The sequence below is a fragment of the Narcine bancroftii genome, chromosome 2, assembly GCF_036971445.1.
Source record: "Narcine bancroftii isolate sNarBan1 chromosome 2, sNarBan1.hap1, whole genome shotgun sequence".
Lineage (NCBI taxonomy): Eukaryota > Metazoa > Chordata > Chondrichthyes > Torpediniformes > Narcinidae > Narcine > Narcine bancroftii.
In genome coordinates, this window is record NC_091470.1 from 144,272,648 (window position 1) to 144,295,078 (window position 22,431).

The window sequence follows — 22,431 nt, forward strand, 5'->3', positions numbered from 1 at the left end:
CTTCTCAACTTTTAACATATGTCCTTACGTCTTCTGTATTTTTGGATGTGATGGGTATCCTTTTGATGCAGCCATTCTTGAGAGGTAACACAGCTCCCCAGGAGGCACACATTTAAGGGGGGGGGGGTCCACGGACAGAAATCATAAAAATTATTTTTATGTAATCGGTGGAAGAGAAGTACAGAAGAAACCAACTCAATGTGACTGCTTCACAGGGAAGGGGGCCCATAAACCTTGAGCAGAGTCCAAAGGCAGGGGTGGGGAGGGGGGTGGGGGGGGGTCCTTAACCAAACAAAGATTTAGAATGGTTGCTTTAAAGCACAGTGGAGTATTTCACATTTTCCAGGTCAATTTCTCATAGTTCTCCATCGAAGTTAATGGTGGCATTGCACAATTTTGTATAAAACCAAACATGAAAATGAAAACATTTGCTCTGAATATTCTCCAGAATTAATATACTGAAGCAGGCATGAGGGGAAATATATCATAGATTCCAGACATTCTCAACAGAGGCCACAGTACATTCAAGTGGGGCCATGAACAGAAATCATAAATTATTTTTGTTTTTTATGTGGTCGGTAGGAGAGAAGTATGGAAGAAACCAAAACATGAAGGGAAGGGGCGCGTAAACTTTGAGCAGAATACTAACGGGACCATGGCTGAAAAAGAAGTTCAGCATGGCTGCTTTAAGGCACAAATTCTCAACTGGAAAAGTGATCAGATGCTATAAAGATAATTTAAATATCCAGGTCCCAAGTCTTAGAACTGACCTCCATGACTGGATCCTTGTCTTGGTGAACTGCAGATTGCAATCAGTGAAAACTCTTCCTCCATGAAAATTCTCAAGGCTGCACTCTTAGTCCCTTACTGTATCCGTTGTACACCCATGGCCAAATACTGCTCCAATTCCTTCTCAAAGTTTGCAGGTGACACTGCTTTTGTAGGAGTGCAGTCTAAGGCATGGTGATCTCAAAACCTCCATGATGAAGGGCAATCATAGAGGTGAGGCAGCAGTGAAGAGCATCTTGAGTAGGTGCATCGTGGACACGGAGGTAGATCTATAAAGAAAGGAACCCCCCCCACCCCCCACCTAACACACTATCCACTGGGCCCACATGTGGTCGAGGCACTGGGCCCATCAGACATCACAGAACCCATGGAACCAGAATAGTCAAAACACAGGAATGCTGGAGGAACTCAGCCCATCTCACAGCATCCATAGGAGGTGAAGATATATTACTGATGTTTCGGAGCTCAAGGTAGAAATAAAAAGCAGGCAGGCGCCTGAATTAAAAGGCTGGGGTTAAGGAAAGAAAGGGCAGGGAGAGGAGCAGAGACTAACAGACAAAGGGTGATCATTGGATATGAATGTGACACAGGAGAGAGGAAAGGTGAGAATTCATGAGAGGGGGGAGATGGTTATCTCTGTGAATGCAAAGCTGGGAAAAGGAGATAGAGGAAAAAGAGAAACAGAAGCTCCTTTCAGGTGGCCATAATACCCAAATGTAGAGCTGCCTCAAATACCCGAATGCGCCTATCGGGAGGCCACCTGAATGCGGCGAACCCACGTCCCCGAGGTGTACCACCTTGGGGATGTATATTCTCCATTTCCGAGTGCTCCGCCAGGCACCTGAAAGCAGCTAGAGATAGAGATAGATAGGGGACGGGAGGACTATTGGAAACCGGAGAAGTCAATGCCCAGACAGAAGATGAGGTGTGGTTCCTCTAATTTGTGGGTGGTCTGAACCCTTGATCCTGAGGGACTGCTCAATATGGTCAGCTGCAGAATCCACATTAATTTATGAAAGGGAGATCATGTCCGATAAATCTGTTCAGAGTCTTTATTGTTTGTAACCAGCAGAACCCATTGATGTGGTATGTTTGGGTTTTGAGAAAAGTTCTTTGATATGGTGCCAAGACTTAAAATTTAAAATTTAGACATCCAGCAAGGTAACAAGCCATTTGGGCCCACGGGCTCGTGCCACCCAATTAACCCAGTAAGTTTCGACATTGCACAAAATTAGAGCAAGTCGATTGGGTATGAATGAGAAAACAGGTAGCAGGAATAAATGAGCAAGTAATGGGCTGCTGGAGGGGCACAGTGTCCGTGGAGAGAAATGGTCCGTCAACACTTCGGGTCAGCCCTCTTCATTGAGACTAAAGTAAAAAAGGGCGGCACCTCAGATGTGAAGGAAGATGGGAGTGCATGAGGCTATAAGCAATTGAACTGAAGGTAGTTGAGGTGGAGAGACAGGAAAACGAAGAGACCACTGGAGGGAGCTGAGACCACCTGCAAATTGGAGGAACAATACCTCATATTCCATCTGGGCACCCTTCAACTGGTTGGCATTGACAGAAAAATGAGAGTAGCATGGTTGGCGTAGCAGTTTGCGCAATGCTGCTACAGCCCCACTGACCTGGGTTAGAATCCCGCGCTCTCTGTAAGGAGTTTGCACGTTCTCCCTGGGGACTCTGGTTTCCTCCCACTGTTCAAAACCATATCAGGGTTTTAGGTCAATTGGGTGGCATGGACTCATGGGCCGAAAGGGTCTGTTACAGTGCCGAATGTCTAAATTTACATTAAAAAATTTAAAATACCAACAGAAAATAAATGGATCACTTTCAGTTTGGGAGACTTTGATGAGAGGAACTTATCAGGCATCAGGGCCAGAGCCCTCTCATCTTGGATGAGTGAATAAATCTGTCTGCTCACTATTTGGAGAGTGGTCTCCAAGGAGTGCTCCTCAATACCACCAAGGGAAGAGCAGACACTTGCAGAATTCCCCATGCCCTCTGATCCAGCACCCATATTGGGATTTCTCTGGATAGCCCCGTGAGGTGCCAGTGTCCAGCATGGATCCAGTCACCCTCAGTTGGTAGGACCATCCACCACCCTGCCGCCATTGCCCCAATGCTTCTGCATGGGGCAGTAGGATCTTCGGTAGGCTTGGCATCTCTCCGGCTGGGGATTATGTCCCTGAAGCCACATGAACAGTCAACTTCTTCAATTAATGGAAGAAATTATGGGTAAAAGTTAGATATTCCTTAAAAATGACTCATTATTTGTGTCTGCAGCATGGATTCGGCTCTACTTGTCTGTGTATTTTGGCGTTACCTTTTACTTTAATGTGCCTGGAGCATTCCTGAAGGTGAGCGTCGAAGATTCTCACAAACATTCAATGGCTGACAGTTTGATTCCCATTTGAGCAGGGCCTACCCAGCTGCAAAACCCATCATATGAGGAAATGGGAGATAAACTCCCGCAGGATTCTGGGTGGGGATTTTGATGGACCGTGTAATTCACTGTTTGAAGTGTGCAGCAGGTGAAATTAAGGCAGACGTAAAATTACCTGCATACTGCACACACTTTCCCAGGCATCCATCAACAGTATCCAGAGAGAATAAGCTCCTTCAAAATAAAGCATGCTTCATAAATCACTCACTCATATATGTCCACAAGCATGTTCCTGACCAGCACGCAATCATCTCCCTGTGATAACGATCTTCCATGACTGTATCTGTTGATTTGGAATCTTGTCAGATTCGAGGAAACTGTGGCTGACATTGGGAGGATGCTAGCTCAAAACACCAGCCTACCTGCTGCAGTGCAATTGAAATACTGAACCAAGCAAATAACAGGATCAGGTGCTGAGCAGTTATTGCAGGGATTTGGAGGCCAACATGGCCAATCCGTGATGGAAAGACAAGCGTTTGGGAGTTGGGGCTGCTCCCATCTCACTACCTCAATTCCCACCCAAAAAACTCCACAGAATGGGTTGGAAAAAATATCACCTTGACCAGAGTGGGAAGAGGGAAGAGAGGTGGTAAAGTGAGGTGGGAGAACCTTCCTGAGGAAGGTACAGTGAGGGTATAATGGATTGGTGCTAATATTAATATTTAGGTTAACGTTAGGCTATATTTCCTACCTTCCTCAAAGTTCAACAAGATGGTTGAAACTGGACTTTAAAATTGACTTTTTCCAGAATCAAGCTTAAACTGTAATGGTTTTGGACTTTAACACATACACACATTTACATTTACACATAGTGGGGTTAAGTTTATAAATAAGTAAGAAATGTTCTGTTATTATTAGTTTTAATAAAAACTATTATTTTGAATTTACCATTGTCTGGTGAATTTTCCATTGTTGTTACTTTGTTAGTACTAATAAGGTTGTTGGTCCGTAACAAGGGGCATTGTGCAGGACGACCTGTCTGAACCTAAGAGTGGCACATGTTCCACTAGGTTTATTTACATTCGCCATGGTAAGGTCGGCATCTCGAATTGTCACTGAATTACCAGTGACAGCCAACTGCCTGGAGCTTGCTTTCAGTCCAGACTGAGTGAAACATGAAAGTCTGCAGATGCTGTGATTGTAGTAAAAACATAGTGAAATGCTGAAGGAACTCAGCCAGACTCGTAGCGTCCATTAAAAGCAAAGAAATATTGCCCACGTTTTGGGCCTGATCCCTTCTTCAAGGAATGAGCCAGAAGCAGGAAATCTCAGAATTCAGACAGTGCCGGCTGGGGAAGGGATCCAGACCAACAAAGGGTGTTAATGGGATGTGATAAGGGACAAGGTAAGAATTGATCATGTTTGTGTGAAAGCAGACAGGAACAGGAGAGACAGAGCTGGGGGTTGATGAAGTAAAAGTGAAGGGGGTGGGGGGGGGGTTTAACAATAGCCAGAGAAGTCGATATTAATGCTATCTGGTCGGAAGATGAGGTGTTGTTCTTCCAATATGGGCAAGACTGCAAGTCCAGACTGGGCAAGGATGGCAAATATCCTGAGAGAAACAGATGTGATTTTATTACTGATAATTTCATGATCGCCGTTACCAATGCCAGCCTTTTATTCAGATTATTTTGGCTGTCAGGGTGAGATTTGAGATTTGAGATTTGAACACCTGTCCAATGAGCTCAGATCTCAGACCCATGAGTGTCAAGGGTGAAGGTGTCAGATGACACAATAGCTCCACTGCTTGGCCTCGACTTTCTCCATTGTACTCACACATTGAACCAGTGCAGAGAGACTGCCGGCACTTTAAGCTATGGCATTATAAACCCCACATGATGTTCCGAGGGTAGACATGCAGCCCATCATTCTGACTCCAGCAGGGAGAAACAATCATTTACTCATCGAACACTACAGGCCCTTCAGCCCTCAATGTTGTGCCAAACCATATATTTCTTTTAAAAAAATACTAAACTCTCCCAACCTCATAACTTTCTATTTTTCTTCCATCCATGTGCCTGTCTAAGAGTTTCTTAATTGCCCTTAATGGTTCAACCACCATCCCTACCAATGTATTCCAGGCACCCACCACTCTCTGCATTAAAAAAATTACCCCTGATGTCTCCCCTAAACTTCCCTCCCTTCACTTTGTACAGATGTCTTCTGGCATTTACTGTTCCTGCCCTGGGAACATCTCATCATCTTGTAGACTTCCATCGTCTCCTCTCATCCTTCTACGCTCCTAAGTGAAAAGCCCCAGCTCTGCTTGCCTCATAAGACTTGTTTTCCAATCCAGGCAACATCCTGATAAATTTCCTTTGCACCCTCTCCATAGCTTCCAAATCCTTCCTACAACGAAGTGACCAGAACTGAACACAGTACTCCAAGTGTGGTCTCACCAGAGATCTGTAGAGCTTTAACCTGACCTCTCTACTCTTGAACTTAATTCCCCTATTAATGAAGCCCAACATCCCAAAGGCCTTTTTAACTATCCTATCAACCTGCACCGCAACCTCGAGGGGTATATGCATTTGGACACCAAGGTCCCTCTGTTCATCCACATTCTTAAGTAACCGACCATTAACAGTGTTCTCAGCCTTCTGGTTTGTCCTTCCAAAATGCATCACCTCATACTTATCCGGATTGAAATCCATCTGCCACTTTTACCACCTAACCTGCATCCTGTCTATATCCTTTTGTAACATATGAAAACCTCCAGCACCATCCAGAACTCCTCCAACCATCTGTAAACATGGACCCATCCTTCTGCCTCTTCAACCAGGTAATTTATAAAAAAAATCACAAAGAGCAGGGGTCCCAGAACAGATCCCTGCGGCCCCTCCACTAGTCACCGACCTCCAGGCAGAATACTTTCCTTAAGGTTCATTTCATTTCTCTTTTCCCAAACTTTCTTAATTATGAATTTTTAAATTGCTATCCCTTGAAAAGTGATGATAGGTTTTGCTCCTATTTCATGAAAGAGGGCATGACCAAGGCCTTCCATAAAAACAATAGAAAGAGGAGCAGGAGTCGGCCATCTGGCCTGTCAAGCCTGCTCTGGTATTCAGTAAGACTATGGCTGATCTGGTATTTACCAGTGACCCTTAATTTCCCTATTCAAAAATCGAGCTATCTGTGTCCTGAATACATTTAATGAGGCAGCCTCGACTGCTTCCTTGGGCAGAGAATTCCACAGCTTCACCACTCTCTGGGAAAAGCACATCCCCCTCATCTGCATCTTAAATCTACTCCCCCCAAACCTACATCCTGTCGGTGGAAACAACCTTCTTGCTTCAATCTTATTTGTGCCTTACATGATTTTCTATGTACAGTACCTATCGTCCGCTCGGCAGGTGTGGGGAGAATACTCGGCACAACTCCAATATTGCTCCACAACATCTATAGCTAAATGGCCCACTCCACTGGCACCTCATCCAGTATCTGACGCCTTCAATCCCTCCCCCATGGGCAGTCATTACATACTATTTACATATGGCATGCTATTTATCACAAGAGAGTAAAAACTGCAACTATCATAGGGTCTCGCCCTATCAGAGATACTTTCTTTGTTCTGTCCAACTCTCCTGTACCTTTTCTGTTTCTTCATTTCCATCTGGACCTGGAACATTCACAGGTTGCTTTTTTTTAGCCATAGGGCGACACGATTGGGGTAGTGGTTAGCAGAATGCTGTTACAGCGCCAGTGATCAGGTCTGGGGTTTGAATCCCACACTGTCTGTAAGGACATGTTCTCGTGGGCCGGAAGACCCTGTTACTGTGCTGTATGTCTAAATTTATTAAAAAATACAGCACGGTAACAAGTCCGTATTGTCCAATTACGCCCAATTAACCTACAACTCCAGAGTGTCTTTTGAACGTACTGGGGTTCTCTCCACTGATTGCTGAATGCATCAGCATTTTTTATTTCATATTTCTGATATCTGCAGGATATCAGTGGTCTTACCTGTTTGGAAGTAAGGGTTTGCGGTGTACGGAAATCCGAATGGATGTGGCTGTGGGAGGGGAACGGGAGCAGGTGGGAGGAACTTGGCTTTGCTCTCACTGATTCCGGGGCCCAGAAGATGACTGGGAGAGTCGGACCCCACTGAAACGCAGTGCGGGTTCTGACTGGTCACAGGGTCGCGAGTCTCCTTCATGCCTTCTCCGGGCCTCATCGTGACATCCTTCAGTTCATGGGTTGTTGCGACTGCCTCGTTCTTCAGAATCTCCGGCTTATCTTCGCTCCCCTCCAGATCACTCTCCGAGTCCTTCATCTCCTCGTCATTGCCCTCGGCTGCCGGGTCCCGCACCCGGCTCTCGCCCAGCTCCCTGAACTCGCCGGCGCACTGCACATCCGTCCGGTGGTGACCCACCTTCCTGGTCCCCTTCCGGCCTGGCTCCTTGGCCGGAGCGTTACCAGGCATTGCGCCGTGGTTCAGAGACAGCAGTGGCGCCGTGCTGTGCCTCAGCACCAACATGGCGTTCCGGCGCGACAGCTCCTCCCGCAGAGGGTGGCCCTCAGGAATGTCGTGGATACTGCGCAGAGCTGGGTGATCTGTCGGCAAGCCCGGATGGAGAGACAAGGGGTCGGCTCCCAGGATCCGCTGCCTGTGCACGCTCTCCAACTCCTTCTGCCGCAGAAGCTCCGCAGACATCTCCAGCCTAAGCAGCGAGGAACAGAGAGGGAGACTCTCAGTTAGTGTCTAACACTGGCACTCAGTCATAAAATGTCTATCGTCATAAAATGTCACAGTAATTCAATTGGAAAGGTTGATACCAGTGTTGTTCTTTTGCAGCAGCCAATCGGATCACTGGGACATTTCTGTTGTAAAAAAATATGATTCTATTAATTAAAAGTTCTTAAGGGTGTTTGGACAGCGCACTGTCCACAGAGCTGACAACATTCCTCAAATCAGTAACAGTGGGATACAGCGCAGACACAGGCCATTCAGCCCTCTGAGTTCATGCTGGCCATCCACCACCCTTTCACCCCATTTTATTTTTATATTTCACATATTCTCCTTAATTCCCCTTCTTCCCTCCAGATTCCATCACTCACCCCCACATTAGGGGTAATTGACAGCAGCCAATCAACATCGTGGCAGGACGGTTAGCAGCAGTTCAAATCCCACGCTGACTGAAAGGAGTTTTGTACTTTCTCCCCGTGTCTGCGTGGGTTTTCTCTGGGGGCTCCAGTTTCCTCCCACGTAGCAAAGACAACCAGGGTTGGTGGGTTAATTGGGTAGCATGTGTACCATGCAGCAGCCAGATTGGCTACTTTGTCAGTAAAAAAAAAATTTAAAAATATCTATGGGATGCAGGAGGAAACTGGGTGGTGAGAAGAAGGTGCAAATCTTCACACAGAGGTCAGGATTGAACCTGTGTCTCTGGTATTGTGAGGTAGCCACTCTTCCAGCTGCACTGGCCCATTTCAACAACCTGGAGGCCCTTCTACTGGACTTTGCCTTTCCCAAATACCACCCCCACCATCTCCGCTAGTTATTCCTAAACAGAGGGCAGTGCCCTGCTGTGAATCTCTCCTTGTTGGGCTCAACAGATGTACAGTGCCAAGGACTCCAGGCTGAGTCCCCTCTTGATCTCCCAATCTGGTGTGAAAATTAAACCCTTAACAGATCTGTCCAAGACAATTCAGGGACTGACTCCTGATGCCCTGGGTGATTTCAGTTGTTCAGCCAATCACCCCCAATCACAGTTGCATTAGTGCTGGTGGGATCCTGCTCTGCACTGGTTGGTTATGCACACTTCCCAGATTGCAACAGAGACTGGGTGGTGGTCAGAGCTTTGGGAGACTGCTCCAAGGAACACAGCAGGCTATTTGGGATCGCAGGATAATGACAAGTAACACGGATTTGATCTTCCAAACGACCCCTTAATGTGGGTTTAAAAACTGCCCATGATCATGCGAATAACTTTAAAACAGCATCATTAGTTTCTAGACTAAACAAGGGTGCACTCCCTGTGAAAGGTGGCATGGACTGCCTCAGTGTGATATCAGAGAGGCAGTCTCAGTTACTGTGCTCACCATACTAACTAGATGGGCTGAATGGATGGAAGAAGCTGCACTGTGTGGACAGAGGCTGGGACTAGCAAGCACCAAGAGGCATTTGGAATGACAGTTGTCCCTCAAGGTTCCCGAAAGCCTCACAAGGGGCCACAGACCCATGTGGACTAGAGGTTGCGAAGCGCCCTGAATTCTATCATCAACCCAGGACCAGGGTTGAGGGTGCCAGGTATTCCTCCCCAGGGGACACCAGCCAGGTTAGGCCTCCATGCCATACTCACCTTGCCAGGTTCTGTTTCCTCAGCATCTCCTGTTGCCGTGCGAAGATTTCAGCCTGGGCCGGCTGCAGGAAGCTGTAACCTGGAAGGGTGGGAAGGCTTAGAGTGAATGCACATCTGCAGCTCAACATTATCTATCCACCAACACTCGCTGTCTATTTGCTGCCCCTGGACCTTTCCTACAAGGAGAAAATCACCTCACTGAGCAACAAGCTAGGAGCTTCCAGTCCTTCCACCTCTCCCTGGGAGTCCAAGAGGGTGTTCTCAGATTAGACATTCTTAGGAAGATCTGTCAGGTTCAGATGGAGTTTAAATAATCGTTTGAGCAAAGCCAAGATAGGTTTGATGCATGAAACAAGAACTGGTGGAGCCCCTTGTGTCTGTTCTGTCATTCAGTGAGATCCTTTGCCTGAGTGCCACTTCCCTGCACTGAACCACCTCCTTGACACCCTCAGAGTGGTCCGCCTAAACTGTGGACCAGCGAACGGGAGGTCCTCCTCAATTAATGGTCTTCATCTGTGTCAGGCAACAGATCTGTGGGCCCAGCTGCTCCCTCACAGGGCCAGGGACTAGCACTGTGGAGCTCAAACGTCCTTGCTGTGACCTTGTGGTTCCTGTATGGATGTTCCAATTTCCTCCCACATCAGATTAGTTGATCAGATGGCCACTGAAAACTTACCACTCATGTATAGGGCGAGCAGAACCTGCAGAGGAAGTGAAAGATGGTGGGGATGTGGGGAGAATAAAATGGGATGACTGAAGATTATTGTAAGTAGGCTTTCAATGGTCCATCGGGTGAAGGAACTGTTTCTATGATGTATGACTATAACTGTACAAACTTTCCCATATGAATTAAATAACATATATCTATATTTCATGAGCCCAAACTTCAGTCCTGTTCATGGAGCTCCTTACAAAACATTGACTTCAGGAGAGAGGGCAAAGTCTGCACTCATGTGCATGGTGTAAAAGTGGGTAAATGGGTAAAAATGGGTAAAATGCTCCAAATTCTTAAGAATGAACATTTCCAGTGACCTGACCTGGGACCAACACGTTCAAGCAATGCCTTGACAGCACCATTGATTGGGACCAGGGTTTGAATCCACAAATCCACACTGTCTGTAAGGAGTTTGTATGTTCTCCCCACGTGCATGGATTTTTCCCCGGGGGCTCTGGTTTCCTCCTACTATTCGAAACGTACCAGGAGTTGTAGGTAAATTGGGTGGGACATGGGCCAATATGGCCCAATTATGAGCAGTATGTCTAAATTTAAATTGAATTTAAAGAACACTTACCAATATCTCAACTCCATCAGCAGATGGAGGAAATTCGGAAAGTTTCTCCCCCTGTCCCGAACAACCTCCACAGCTGCTTCACTAAAAACAGATTTGCTGGATATGTCACAGGGAGGTATGGGAAGTTTCAGAGGGGTGGTGAATGGAGCTCAGAACATCATGCAAACCCCTTCCCTCCATGGACTCCATCTTACAACTCCCAATCCCTAGAAAAGGCACACAACACCCTGAGGGACCCATCATACCTTCTTATCTCTCCTCCCATCAGGAAGAAGGCTCGAGTGTGAAAGGTCATATCATAAAACCATAGAACACTATAGCACAGAAACAGGCCCTTTTGGCCCATCTCATCCATGCTAAACTACTCCATACCAACAGGTTTAAAAGGACTATTTCTTTCCCACAGCCATCAGGCTCTTGAATGAACGCCACCACAATTCTATCACACTGCCCTTGCTTGGGGATAATTGATCTTCCTTTTCACTGTAATCACATAGCTATAAAATATATAGCTGTATGAATGTTAGAAATAACCTGTTGTTCACAGAAGAACCCTTCTCACTGTACTCAATATTTTGTAACTAATAAACTTCAATGACATTGGCCAAGCTTTCAGGAAATGTTCTCATATTTCTCTTCTTAGGTTTGTGGTTCAACACAAACGCAGGCTGTTGCCTGTACTCACCTGGAGTCTGGCACAGGGTGGAGTGCACTCCGAGGAAAGGGGGCCGGAGATGGGGTCCGAGAGCAATGTGCGGTGCATTCTGGGGTGAAAGTAAAGGGTTGGTGTGTGCCATTTCTCTGAAAAGAAAGAACACGGGAGTTACATCAACTGGTATCACCACACGAAAGAGTGGCCATTGCTTGCTTCTCTCTCCTGCACTGGAGAACTCTCTCCCATCTTCTAATCCCGTTTCAATTTATCATTCAACCAAATCTGCTATTCAACCTTATGCGAAATTGTAAACGTCTGCATAAAGTGTGCCCATCTTCCCATCAAGTTAAACAGGAAAGCTACAGACAGTGGGATCGAGTGCAAGTGTGCTGGAGAAATTCAGCAGGTCACAGCAGCATCCGCAGGAAGGTAAATGTAACCAACATTTCGGGGCTGAACCCTTCCTCAGGAATGTGACACTGGTTATTATTTCATGCCTTCTCAACCTCGCCTGTAGGAGCCTGTCAAAATCAGTCGATCCCCGATTTGCGAATTCAGCCTGAGTAATTAAGTGAGTGCAATTTAGCCAGTCAGAGACTGGAGCTAAAGCACATGCATCCCAACTGTTCCTCTGGTGGCAGGTGTGTATTCTTGAGCTATGAGAACAAGAGAAAAATCAACCTCCACTCAATGTTGCACAATACATATTATTTTTAAATTGAGACGTACAGCATGGTAACAGGCCCTTCTGTGCCATCCAAATATCCCAATTGACCTACAACCCCATGCATTTTCTTGAAGGGTGGGAGGAAGCTGAAGCACCCGGAGGAAACCCATGCAGGTCACGAGAGAACGTACAAACTCCCCACAGACAGCGCCAGATTTGAACCCTGGTCGCTGGTGCTGTAATAGCGTTGCACTAACCAGAGAAAGTCAGCAGGGCATGCAGCATGTGTAGGAAGAAAGGGTATCCGACAATTCAGGAACGGCCCTTTGTCAGGAATGTGCCTTTTACTTCTGATAGATGCTGCATGACCTGCTGGGTTTCTCCACCACTTTTCTACATTGCACTACAATCCCAGTCTCATGCTTGTCACTTTCCAGCAGGAGTGGACCTGGGACATGGGACAGCACAATGGTGCAGTGGGTAGGCCTGCTGCCTCTCAGCTCCACAAACCCAGATTTGATCCCGATCTCGGCTTCTACCTGTGTGGAGTTTATATGTCCTCTGTGCGATTGCTTGGATTCCCCCCGCCCCACCCCCCCCCCCGCCCAACAACCCTGAGTGCTCCACTTTCCTCGCACAACCTTGTTAAAAATAGCATAGAAGCAGGACATTCTGCCCAACTCACCCATGCTGACCAAGATGGTTACCTACAGTCTGCCCATCTGCGTTTCACTTGCATCACTCTGAACCTTTCCTGTCCATGACCCTGTTCAAATGTCTTCTAAACATTACAATTGTTCCCACCTCCTTTATCACATCTGGCAGCTCCACACAGTCACCAGCCTCTGAGAGAAAAAGATGCCTCTCAAAGTCCTCTTTAAATCTTTCCCCTCTCTCACCTTAAGTCTATGGCCTCTAGCCTTATAGCCCCTCCCTTGGGAAAAAGACTGTGACTATCCTATCTCTTTCACGCACATTTTGGCTCTTACATACCCTGTATTCCTGTAATAGTTTGTAAAACACAACATAATTCTTGTAAATTTTATATTTTATTAATTGATTTTCAGTTGTAATTCATGTAGGTCGCAAGTCGGAAAGTACATGTACAAAAGAGAGAAATGTAAACAAACGTCATCCCTGCAAATGAGAAAACACAGAGAGGCTGGAAGAAAGATGGGGTCACACTCAATATCTGGAAATACATTTCTTTAATGGTGCCATTCCTCTGCTTGTAGTTTATAATTTCACCTAAACACTCAAATCCTGAAATAGTGCTGTTGTTATTGGAGGGGCATTGAAATGGTCTTAAATATTAACAACATGTCTCAGCTGCAGGTGTGCGTGAGGCTGTGTTCCAACACACATCCCTCTGGGAGCCAAGACCTGCCTTATCAATATTTAAAATAGCCTGCAACCTTCTCCAAGCCAAAACCCTTAACAACTGTTGTCTCGACAACAACATGCATTGCTGATGTGCATCAGAGAAGTACAGCAATTATTAAATGAGCAGTGGGTTTCAAAGCTCTGCGGGGGATTTTATTTTGCTGGTCATGGCATTTTCGTGATTGCGAGACACACAGAGGGAAGCATATTTAAAATTGTACCATCTTTATCACAAAAAATTTCAGGGAAGTGGGCGTGGGGGATTGCAAGCAGAGTCACAGATTGTGGAAGGCAGGATTGGTTCTTGATCTGGGGGCTCGCCATACAATCGAGAATTGCTTAGCCATTTCTCTGCCTGCATTTCCCCAACAGCTGGGCCACTAGTCTGCAAGGTGTGGAATGTGATGAGGGGTGAGGTGGGGCCAGCAAAGTAATACGGAAATGCCAGAAGACTGCAGGTGCTGAAATCTGGTCGCCTAATTATGGGAATGATGTGAAAACTTCAGGGAATGGGCAGAGGAGACTTACCAGAATGTTGCCTGGATTATGAACCAAGGATGATTTTTCTCTTAGGAGCAACAAAGGATGAGATATGACTTTAAGGGGTTGTATAAGATTATGAGAAGCATGTACAGTATAGAATGGACAGCCAACACCCTTTTCCTGGGGCGACAATAGCAAATACCAGAGGACATCTGTTAAAGGTGAGTGGAGGAACGTGAAGTGGAGACGTCAGAGATAAGATTTTTACACAGAGAGCAGTGGGTACCTAGAATGCATTGCTGAGCGTGGTTCAATAGGGACTTTTAAAAGATCTATAGACAGGTATATAGATGTATGTGGAAGAGAGACAGATTATATTGATGTGGAGAAGGCTCATAAAGATGGGGACAATTTTGTGGGCTGAAGAACATAGAACAGAATAGGTCCTATGTACAAACACAATCTACTGGAGGAACTCAGCGGGTCGAATGGCATCTGTGGGAGAAAAAGAATAGTCAACAGTTCAAGCCACATCTCTCCATCAGGACATCAGATGCTGTTTGACCTGTTGAGTCCCTCGAGCAGATGTTTTGACTCTGGTTGTTGGGGTTGTGCCCTGATGCAGCGTTATCCTTGAGACTGCACGGGATTCCCCTCTTCTGTTCCCAGTGACGTGTTGGTAGGTTTGTTGTCTGTAAATTGGCCCTTTGTGCAAGAGAAATGAGGGAGGGGTGGTAAGATTGGTGGGAGAGGTAGGTGCCAGAATCCATTGTGGTGGTGGTGGTGGTGGAGGCTGGTATAATGGGGACATTTAAAAGTCTGAATGTGTGTGAAGGGCCGAAGGGGCCTGTTTCTGTGCTGTAATGTTCTATGGTTCTGGAGAAACACGACTGTAGTAAACTCTGCAGACTCTGTAGTAAAAACACACAGAAATGCTGGAGTAACTGATCTCGCAAGGTCCATAGGAGGTTACAGACATTTTGGGCCTGAGCCTTTCCTCAAGGTTACAGAGAAACAAGTAGGGGAATTGGATTGTTTGAAGTGCTTTGAGAATCAGCACAGACTCAATAGACTGAATGGCCTTTTACATCACAAGGAAATAGGATCAAGGTGGGACCCCATAGGAATAGCAATGAGAGGAGGTGCAATCCATCAGATCAGCCAGAGGGCAGATAGATCAGGAACTGGGTGCCTCCCATCTCTGGAAGCCTCACCCAGCACCAGCCTGTATATCATACAGAGCAGCTTTCAGTGCTCAGTCCAAGAATTAATGGTGTCCAGATCTCATATTATCCTATTATCTGTGGTTGAATATAAAAGAATCTACTTTTGTGGCCATTAGTGAGTACAGCGCTTACAAAAACAGAAGTGGCTGAATTATTTTACCCTTTGTGTTTGTCAGACAGAGAAAAATCCATAATGCAAGTATCCAAACTCATCATAAAAATATCAGGCAAGGAAATGAAAGGGAAATAATCAATTTGACCACTTAGCTGTCCTTTCAGCTGATGTCACGTCACCTGGTAGAATCCTCCTGGTTACACAACACATTCAGGTAAATCAGTGGCCATAGTTTCAGCCAAAAGGAGGTGGCCACTCAAGCAGCCCGCAGCCAACCCTGTTCCTTGCGGTAGCAGTAGTGTCCTGTTGACAAGATGCAAGCTGCAGATCCCCAATACTCTGTGGACAGCATCTTCCAAGCACAGCGCAGCCACCAGCAAGAAGGACAAGGGACAATGGGCACACCCCCACTTGTAAGTCCCACTCCAACCCACACGTCATTCCCTGGCAAAAGAAGTGATCTGACAGAGGTTTATAAAATCACAAGGGATGTGGATAAAGTGTCTTTTACCTAGGGTGGATGTTTTCAGTCCTGGAGTTTGAAGGTGAGGAGGAGAGATTTAAGAGGGACATGGGGGCAACTATTTCACTCAGAGGGTGGTCCACACCTGGAACGAGTGCCAGTGCGAACTGTGGAAGAGGGACACAATTCCAACATTCAAAAGGCATTTGAACAGGTGTGTGAATGGGAAGGGCTTAGAAAAATTTGGACCAAATGCAGGCAAATGGTACTGGTCCAGAATGTCAATAGGGTTGACATAGACAAGTTGGCCTGTTCTTTAATGAAGACAGAAAGCTCAGTTACAGGCCCTTCCAGCCCATGCCACTTTACACTCAATTAACCTGCTATACCGTGTTCTGTGCTGTATGAGTCTATGACCATCCTGACTATTCAGTTGTTCCTTCACTGTGGTGCTCCTTCTCAATAACAGGAAAGAACATGGCCATCAGTGTGAGGTGCTCTCAGGACTGCAGTATGTGGTGAAGGTGTAGTCCAAGCCCTGCACCTCTGCCCTGGTGGTCACCAGAGTGGTTTTCCGATTCATATGGGGGTCCAAGATGGAGTGGGTCCGATGAATCGGCATGTACAAGTCACCAGGCAATGGGTCAAGGGCGTACCCAAGGTGGCCCTCATTCTGATGACCACATTTGTGTGTGACTGCATCAGGCTGTGTGGGAACCATAGTACAAGGGCACCAAATGCCGCAATGTGCTGAGACTCTACCTGTCCCAGGTGTTGTGAAGGATGGCTTGGCATCACAATGTCTCAGTCAGCTGGACTTTGGAAAAGTTTTTCTAGACCAACACCTTTGACCACAAGGCCATCAGGCAGTGGTCAGTATGGAATGTCCTGGTAAAACTTAAAGATATGGACACAGTGAGATGGTTCCCTGAGCAGACTGTCCAGGTCATCTAGCTGTATACCTCATCACCAGGGATCACAGATAAGCAGCGGGACTTTGCTTGGCTGGTGGTGAGAGGGGGCCTCCCAGTCGGATCCTTCCTGTACAACTGGAACACCACTGACCATGCATGTAGTCCTCAAGATGGCTACAGTGGAGTGGAGACAGTCACCCAATTCCTTGCTGATTGCAGATTTGCTAAGAGCGCATTGAGAAGAATGCAAGGTTTCTTGTCACGGTCCAGCGACCGCGTGACAGGAGACTCTCTGATCTATGGGCTGTTCACGGGGACATACACTGAACTTCACTGACTTTAAGGGGCCTTCCTTCTGGAAGGCCATCGACTCGGTGACAGACGCAGTTTGGTCTGTCCAAAACTGTTGGTCTTTCTGCACATGGAGATGTTGGTGAGGGAATGCTGCCGATTCGTACCTTCCAGGCTGCAAGAGTACGTGCTGAGGGATGCACTGAGGCTTGGAGCAGCCAACGCGAGGGCACTGTGGGGAACGACCATCACTGGGCACTGAAACTGAGGGGAAGCCCCTCAAAAGACAGAGGGGTAGAAAAAACAGGATGCCACAGTGGTAGTAAAGGTGTAAATGGAATCGAATATAACAAGGCACAGTGACTGGAATGAATGGATGTGAAAGTAAGGGTGGGAACAGGCTCTATACAGACTGTCACTGGGTCACAATCCTAGAACTCCCTCCATTCTCAGCACTGTGGGTACCCCACACCTCAAGGGCTGCATGGTTCAAGAAGGCAGCTCTCCACAATCTTCTCAAGGGTTTGCAATTAAATGTTGACTCAATCCACGTCTTGTGGCTAAAAATAAATAAAACCCATATCTCTCTGGTAGCATGCTTCTCGTTAGCTGGGATCTGTGGGAAGAAAACTCACCCCTGCTCTATGCTGATAAGTTTAAACCAAAGTCCGGAGATACAACTTGAGACTGATACAATAATATTGACGGGTGGTACACCAGCAAATCTAGTGTATTTTCTCACGGAAAATGCTGGAGGAATTGAGTGGGGCAGGCAATAAATAATCGACATTCCAGGCTGAAACCCTTAATCACAGATGTATTTTCTGATGTGCTTTGAAGTGTCCTTCTGAGACTGTCGGGGTGGATTTCAACATGGGTTACGAGACAACAGAATGAATACTGCACATGACAAATTCCTCCCAGCTCTTCTTCAACCCAATTAGACCTCAATTCATAACCCCCCTGGGAACCAAGTTCTGGAAGGAGGTGCCAGCTATTCAGAAGTCCAGGTGAATGTGAAAAGTCAGTGGCAGATTATGAAGATAATGTGAAGTATCCCAACTTTCACATCTCCCAAAGCATCTTGTGACTGGTGTTCCACAGTTGGAATGGATCTGACGACTGCAAGTGACCACCTCAGTGACCAACCTGCTCTCCGCCCTGAGATTCTCCTCCCTTTATTCACTCTGTCTGGTTGTGCTCCCTGGATGGAGACAATTGAAATCCTCCCTTAGATAAAGAGGATAGATCTTGCTCTGAAGGACATTGATGAGCGAGATTGTTTTTCTACAACAACCCAGAAGTTTCATGATCACCTTTACTTTTTAAAAAAAAAATAATTGTAGATGTATTTAATTACTTGAAACCACTAATCAGGGAGCTGCTGCCTCACACTTGAGACTTGGGTTCAACCCTAAACTCTGTGCAGAGTGTGGGTTTCCCCTGGAGGGGAGGGGGGGTTCCCAAATCCCAAAGACATGCTAACCAGCCAACTAGATGTTGTAAAATAATTGCCTTCAGTGTACAGGCAAGTGGGAGAATCTGATGGGAATGTGGAGAGGATAAAGTGGTCAGCGCCAACCCTGGACCATGACTCCATCAGTTAAATTCCGCAGTTGGAAGTCCAGTCCTCAGGATCCTACTGCTGAAACCGAACCATGACACTGTTGTAGGCAAGGATGAGGGAAATGAGAGTGATGCCCAATAGTCAGAGAAAGGTGGTGGGCATAGTACGGAATCATTTAAGAGACCCAATGAAGCCAAGTGAAGGACACTTTGAACAGTTGCCTCATTAAACTGGCCTACAACGGGTTCCCCATCTAACCAGCAGATAGCTATATGAATCATTGGGGTATCAAAGGTTATTGGGGAGAAGGCAGGGGAGTGGGAGAATGAACCAAAGTCAAAATAAAGAAATGCTGAAGGAACTCAGCAGATACTTTACTGACCTTTCGGGCCTGAGCCCTGCTTCAAGGTATGAGTGAAAAAGACAGGAGTTGGAATTAAAGGCTGGGGGAAGAATGGGAGGGGGGAGGAGTCCAGACCAACAGACAAAAGTTGTTAATAGGATATAATGAGAGGAAATTTGAGAATTGATTTTGGATCTGTGAAAGGGAACAGAGGGAAAATGGGAGGGAGAGAAAGAGAGCGAGAGGAAAGGAAACAGGGAAATGAAGATTGGGCGGGGGGTGGGGGGGTCTAATGGAAACCGGAAAAGTCAATGTTAATGGTGAAATGGCCGAGTTCTGCTCCAATATTTTATGGCTGTTATGATCTGGCTTCAGTCAATAAGCAAATAAGTGTGGTGAGTCTGAGGGCAATATGTTCAAAAAAACTACAACCATTTCAAGAGCGAGGCAAAAAATAAAATCATACAGCCCTTCAGCCCCAATGTTCCATGCTGATCATTTCCTCTAATCCTGTTTCATAATCAAAATTTATCGTCATGAATGTGTCATAAAATTTGTTTCTTTGCAGCAGTATCAAAGGTGCAAATATTACTAGAAATTACATTAAAAGAAAATTTAGGGTAATATGGCTGACATAGAGGCTAATGCAATGTTGTTACAGTGCCAGCGATCAGGACTGATGTTCGAATTCCACGCTGTCTGTAAGGAGTTTGCCCTGGGGCTCCAGTTTCCTCCCACCATTCGAACTGTATGGGGGTGTAGATTATTTGGGTGTAAATTAGGTTTGTGGGCCAAAATGGCCTGTTACTGGGCTGTATGTCAAAATTTATTTAAATTTAAAATTAGTGCAAAAGAAGACAAAGTGAGGTCGTGCCTGTGGTTCATTGACTGATGGCAGAGGGGAAGAAAGTGTCCTTGTGCTGCTGAGTGGTTGACTTCAGGCTCCTGTACCTTTTCCTGATGGTAGCAGAGTGAAGAGGGCATGGCCTTGGTGGTGTGGGTCCTTGAGGAAAGAGGCATCTTTCTTAAGACATTGCCTCTTATAGATGTCCTCGATGGAGTGAAGTCTGGTGCCCGTGATGATGCTGACCGAGTTAACAACCTTCTGTAGTCTTTGACAGTCTTCCTCACAATCCTGTCCCCCAGTTTCTCCCACTCACCCACAAATGAGGGGTAATTCACTAACCCAAACCTTTGGGACTTCGGAGGAAACTGGAGCAGCTGGGAGGAAACCACAGGGTGACAGGAGAGCTTGCAAACTCCACACAGACCGTGCCAGAGGTCAGGATCGAACTTGGGTCACAGGAGCCGTGAGGCAGCAACTCAACTTGCTGCTCAATCTGTTGCTGGAGAGGATTAGAGGGCTTCCCTTGGCAATGATTGAAGAGGTTAATGAGTGTGGATACCGACACTGAATAAAACATGTAGCTCTCTCAACACATGGACGGAGTGGGGGGGGTGGGGGGCGGTAGTAATGAGCAAATTTACATCGGCCAAGGAGCCTGGCATTTACGCATGCAAGATCAAGTGAATTGCAACCCAGTAACGACAATTGTCACCTTGACGTCCACTTCAGCAAGCACAATGGGCTGCCCAGGCACCAGCCAACTCAGGCAGGGCTCTCAGCGTGCACAGCTGTCGTCTTCTCATTAGATCCCTTGCTGGCAGCAATCAAGGCAGTCATTCTGCTCACTGCTATGTGGGAGGTGGGTGATGTGATGAGCCAGCTCCCAGCGAGTGCTGCCACTCTGCGGGGTGTGAAGTCACCACTACTGCGGCGGTCAGTGATGGAGACTGGAAGTGAGTGCACAGTGCTGCGGAACAGTTCCTTGCTTTAATTTCTGCCGCATGTAAATATGCAGGTGGCTCAGAGCAGGGAGCTGCTTTTCCCAATCACCTTATAACTGGGAAGCACGGCACATGTATCTTACAAAGAAGGGAGCATTTGCATTAATAAAACATGGAAGACCGCAGACACCGTGGGTTGAAGTAAAAACACAATGCTGGAGAAACTCAGCAGGTCAAGCAGTGTCCTTTATAGGGCAAAGATAAAGATACTGGAGCCCTTCATAAAGTATGGCAAAATATCGCCAGGCGCCCGAACAAAAGGGATAAATAGTTAAGATTCAAGATTCTTTATTGTCATGTCATAGTATAGAACAAGTAATATTACTTGACATTGTCTTCTGCCTGCCTAAATACATTGGATGGATTAAGAGGGATTATGGGCCAAATGCAGGCAGGTGGGTCTAGTGTGGATGGGATATTTTGGTCAGCATGGGCAAGATTGGCTGAATGGTCTGAAGGTGCTGAGTGACCTCCTCCCATTACTGTGTTCCAACATTAGCCAATGGGTAGATGGATGGAACAAAAATAGGAACAGCTAACGAGTCTCTGGTTCGACAAGAGCAAAGGAACAGTGAGCGCCAGATACGGTAAGGTGCGGAGGGTTTTGCCAACCTACCACCTTGGCATAGATAAATAAAGGGGCTACGTTGCCCTACAGCAGCTTTTCTCAACCTTTGTTTTGGCTATGGCCCCCCTTAGGACTCAAAGGTTGCAGGCTTCCTTCCCTGAGAAGGGGGTTTATTCCATACTTATCTCTTATCAACTACGCAAAAAACATTTTATGATTTCTGTCTGTGGCCCCCACCCCAACTAAATATGATGTGGCCCCATAAGGGGGGGGGGGAGAGGCAAATTACCCCATTGAGAATGGCTGTCCAAAAGGAAAAGGCAGATGATTTAACGTGTAGGAGGAAAGAAAGTTAGTTGAAAACTTGCCTGTGAGGAAAATTCTATCTCCTGCTTCAAATGCATTCACGTCTATTTATCTTTACAAGAGATCTATTGAAAGGTAAGGCACAGTTTGATTCATCGATGTCACATCTACTTATCTGCTGCCTGCTTCATCATTGACCTTTTCTGAATGATTTTAATTTAAGGAGGGATATGGGGCCAGAGAGAAAAATCGCTGTTTTTCAGAAGCCGCGCGTTGCTCGTTAATTTACTCTTAAACTTTATTTAGCTGGCTGCTCGTTCTTGCTTTAATGAGGTCATTATCTCAGGAAATGCGAGTTGGAAACTCTGGCTTCTCCGATAGTTTGCCTGCTCTGCATTTCATTAAAGGGGAATCAGAATGAGTGGTGAAACCTGGAGTTCTGTGATTCTGGTCTCCGCAAATGAGACACGTTGGCATGGGAATGTGCTGGAGAATTGAAATGGGTGGCCACTGGGACTTTCCCGCTATTGTGGCAGACACAACTGCCAGAGGAAGCCGTAGAGCTGGGTAAATTTCAACAGGTACATGGATAGGAAAGATTGAGAAGGATATGCATTGAAGCTTGGGGAGACAAATTGGGTTGGCATGGATAAGATGGCCTGTTTCTATACTACAAAATTCTATGACTAAAATTCCAATGTCAGTCATATAAACCTCAGGTACTCAATGAATAAAACGTACATCAGCACCGCAAAAGTTGATAACTGTCTCAC

At 46.3% G+C, this 22,431-nt stretch overlaps 1 protein-coding gene across 12 annotated transcripts in view; it reads right to left on the minus strand.

Annotated features, from left to right (window-relative positions):
- Positions 1-22,431, minus strand: part of samd11 (sterile alpha motif domain containing 11) — a 264,528-nt gene that overhangs the window by 21,545 nt on the left and 220,552 nt on the right. For all 12 annotated transcript variants that reach the window (XM_069918370.1, XM_069918369.1, XM_069918376.1 and 9 more), the window contains 4 exons: positions 11,515-11,630; positions 9,538-9,616; positions 8,012-8,056; positions 7,199-7,896 (listed from right to left, as the gene is read on the minus strand). In XM_069918370.1, coding sequence (XP_069774471.1) covers positions 7,199-7,896; positions 8,012-8,056; positions 9,538-9,616; positions 11,515-11,630 — 938 coding nt within the window. The remainder of the gene's footprint in view (positions 1-7,198; positions 7,897-8,011; positions 8,057-9,537; positions 9,617-11,514; positions 11,631-22,431) is intronic.